At 43.5% G+C, this 3,466-nt stretch overlaps 1 protein-coding gene across 1 annotated transcript; it reads right to left on the reverse strand.

Moving 5' to 3' along the window:
• Positions 1–459: 459 nt before the first annotated feature.
• Positions 460–2,419, reverse strand: Tex13c (TEX13 family member C). Its single transcript, XM_038315834.1, is given in 3 exon segments — positions 460–678; positions 802–1,060; positions 1,062–2,419. Coding segments are annotated over 3 exon segments (1,836 nt in total).
• Positions 2,420–3,466: the final 1,047 nt, after the last annotated feature.

The following is a 3,466-nucleotide window of genomic DNA, read 5'->3' on the forward strand; positions in this document are numbered from 1 at the left end:
TGTGCTATCATATGGCTGCCTCCAGTCAAATGTATGCTTTTTTAAGAAAAGAAAATTAATAAGAGAAAAGAATAGTTTTAAAAAGCTTCATGAGTTGAGCTGCTTTGGGATGTCATATAATCGGGAACAGCTGTGCCAAATCCACCATCTGCAAAATAGTGAAAAATAAAAAAAAAATCACAATTTAAAAGGTGGATGTGACACTTCACAATAGTTCTTTTTTATCTCAAGTAAGTTAATAAATAAAAATATAAATATTGACATATTTGTATGCATGTGTGCCTTCCCATAATGAGGAAAAGTAGTTAATTTGGAAAATAGGAAAATGGACTGTACATTTTACTCTATACATTTTCACACTTAACTTTTCTTTGAAGTTGTAGTTGGATCAGAAGAAGGAGTGAATGTTAAGAAATTGGTTTTCTCTTTGGAGTGTTTTCATTACTTACCTTCCTGAAATCAATAAGGTGGTTTTGGTTGAAAATTTTTCCTCTCAAGTTGAGCACACACCTTTGCACATTTAAAGCAGCCTTTGCACCATGAGCGATTCACAGCTTTACATAAGGAGCAGACCCAATTCGCTGGAGTATATGAGAGGGGTTTCTCCTGTTGTATGGTTTCAAAGGATTTTGCCCCTTGAGCTTGCTTGAATTCAAAGGCCTTTACCCCTTGAGGTTGCTTGAATTCTAAGGCCATTACTTCTTGGGGTTGCATGGATTCAAAAGCCATTACTCCTTGAGGTTGCATGGAATCAAAGGCCATTACTCTTTGAGGTTGCATGGTTTCGAAGTGTTTTATCACTTGAGGTTGCTTGACATTTGGCTTTGGAGGCAGTTGTTTTGAGGGGCATTTATTCGGAGAATAACTTTTACTTTTTCTTAGAGGACTGGCTTGGAAACTATTTGGCTCTTCTTTCTGGCCCTGGGTCTTGCCAGTCTCCTGATCTTTCTTCAAACTAGGGCTTGCATCAGTAGCCGGGGTTGTCATCTGCTGAAATGTGTTTGTGCTATCTTCTCCCAGGGCAGCTGTGCCCTGGGATGTCTTTGGGTCCTCTTCTCTTCACTGTAACACTGCTTCCCAGGTCTGGCCTCTTCAGAAGAATTCCTGGATATTTTTTCAGGGTTGGGCTTGTTTTGTTCACCTGGGTAACTGTTTCCTGGGCAGTTATTGAATCTTCTTTAGTGCTATGGCTGACGCTATCTTTTAGGTCAACCACCTTCTTGGGATTCCCTGGATATTTCTTCTTGGTGCAGCTAGTTTCATTTCTCTGGGAAGGCATCCCCTGAAGCATTACTTGTTCTTCCTTTATGCTGTGATTACTGTTGACCTCGAGTGCAGTGGTTGCCTGCTCCTTCACTGGACTTTTCTTTTCAGTGGCAACCTTCATCTGGGATGTGACATTACTTTCCTTGGGGTTGTTGTTGCTGATATCCTCATGGAGTGGTGTTTCTTGGGGTTTCTTTGGACCTTCTTCACAGTGACTTACACTGTTTCCCAGATGACTTACATCCTGGAGGTTCTCAGGATATTCCTTATGCCTGTGGAAAGTTTGGCCACAAGCAGAAGCTGTTGCTTCCCGTGACCCCATTGAAACCCACAAGCCAGGTTGGTAAATTGCTGCAGGAGCCATCTGAGGTACAACTGTAGCCATGGCTGCTGTTGTTGCTCTTGATTCCATCACTAGTGGGCATGGCACAGGTGTTGAATATGGGAATGCCAAGGGAACTTGAGTATTGAGTGGTAGTGGATGTGGCACAGGCATTCGAAGAAAGGGTTGCACTGATTGTACCCAAGGACCAGGAAGTCCTGGCAAATAAGACAAGACTGGTGAGACAGGCATCTGGGCCTCCAAATTCGGCATGTTCTGGGCCTCTCTAGATCGCCACTCTTCCTGCTCTTCCTCAAGGGGCCACACTGATGCACTACCCCGTTGCATTTTAGGTTCAGGCACATCAGGCAAGGCAGACCTCTCTGCTTGGAGCAGCCTCCCACGCAGTATTTCACGCTCATCCATTGCCTCTTGTAGCGCGGTCTGTGTGGAAACAAGTTGAGCTGCTGCCTGGTCCCTCTCCTCTCGCAACCTCTGTAGTTCAGAGGCCAGAGTCCAGGAAGCTGTTTCACGCTCTCCCACCTGTTCCTGTAGCCTCACAACTCTACGTGCCTGTTGCTCACGTTGCCTAGCACCTACTCTCACACTCAAAGCCAACGCACTCCAGGTACAAGCCCTCTTGAGGGAACGTGGCACTTTCGGGTCAATAAGGATGGTACGAAGGTGGTCTTCTATCTCATTCCATGACCGAGATCGAAAGGACATGTAGAATTCTGGACCCCCTCCATTCATAAGGACTTCATTGTTAATGAATCTGATTACTTCAGTATGGTGGAAGCCACTGTTATGGTCTCCACATTCAACTGCCATGACTTTTGCAGCTTAGCCAATTAATACTCTCATTTACCTCCACTATGGTTACTGACACAGTTGCCACACATGTGGCTTAATTGCTGCCCCTCCCATCCAGATTCAGTCCATGTCGAATCTTTGTTTCCTCATTTACCTCCTTCATCTCTCCTTATTTCTCCAGAAAACAGAGAAGCTGATCTCTCACAAAGCCCTCTGTACTCAGCTGTGAGTGCCTACTGCCCGGGTAGTTAAGGAACAATCCACAGGATGCCTCATAAGGGTAAACAACTAAGTCATGCCACATGGCATGCTGGGAAATGTCATTCATCCTTAAACTACCTAAAAGAAGCTCAGGGAAGGCAGAAACTGTGAGTACTGTAGTGAACGCAGAAAAGGACGCATGAATTCTAGAAGACCTTAAGCTAGTGAATAAAATGAGGTCTTCAGTAACATACCTGTTGCGGATAAGCAAGATAGAATTTCTATACTGGGTAACAGATGAGGAAAGAGCTAGAGGAACTGGGCTAAAGGCATAGTAGGTAACAGTTTCATGCCTTCTTGTATCATGACAATGATACAATATGGGCTTTCGCTTTTCTTTTTCTTTAATGTGTTTTTGTTTTTGGTTTCGTTAAACCAAAATTGGTAAAGGAGAGGAGGTGCATGGATGCATTGCCAGAGATATGAAACAGACAACTGGGCTTGCAAAGGTGGCGTCAAGACTAGAAAATGTGGGAGTAGTGGAAACCAGATTATTATGTATCTCTACATAAGACGAATTGAGAAGTAAGTTTGGGGACACTAAAAATCCAAAAAGGGTTCAAGATTTTTAAAGAGACTGCTGATGAACACCATTTCCCTTACTGAGTAAGTAAGGAAGAGAGAAGCAAGTAGGAGGTAGTCTAGGAAGACTAAAGACAGAAAGCCACAACCAAGGTGCAACGCCCCTATTCCATGAAAGGGAAGAGGAAATTTCAGAGCTTCTCCTCTAAAATTAGAATTCTCTTATGCAACATTTTCATCTAAAGTGAAGAACATTGGATGTCTGAAGTTTCTGGAACCTTC

Source organism: Arvicola amphibius, chromosome X (genome assembly GCF_903992535.2).
Source record: "Arvicola amphibius chromosome X, mArvAmp1.2, whole genome shotgun sequence".
Taxonomy (NCBI): domain Eukaryota; kingdom Metazoa; phylum Chordata; class Mammalia; order Rodentia; family Cricetidae; genus Arvicola; species Arvicola amphibius.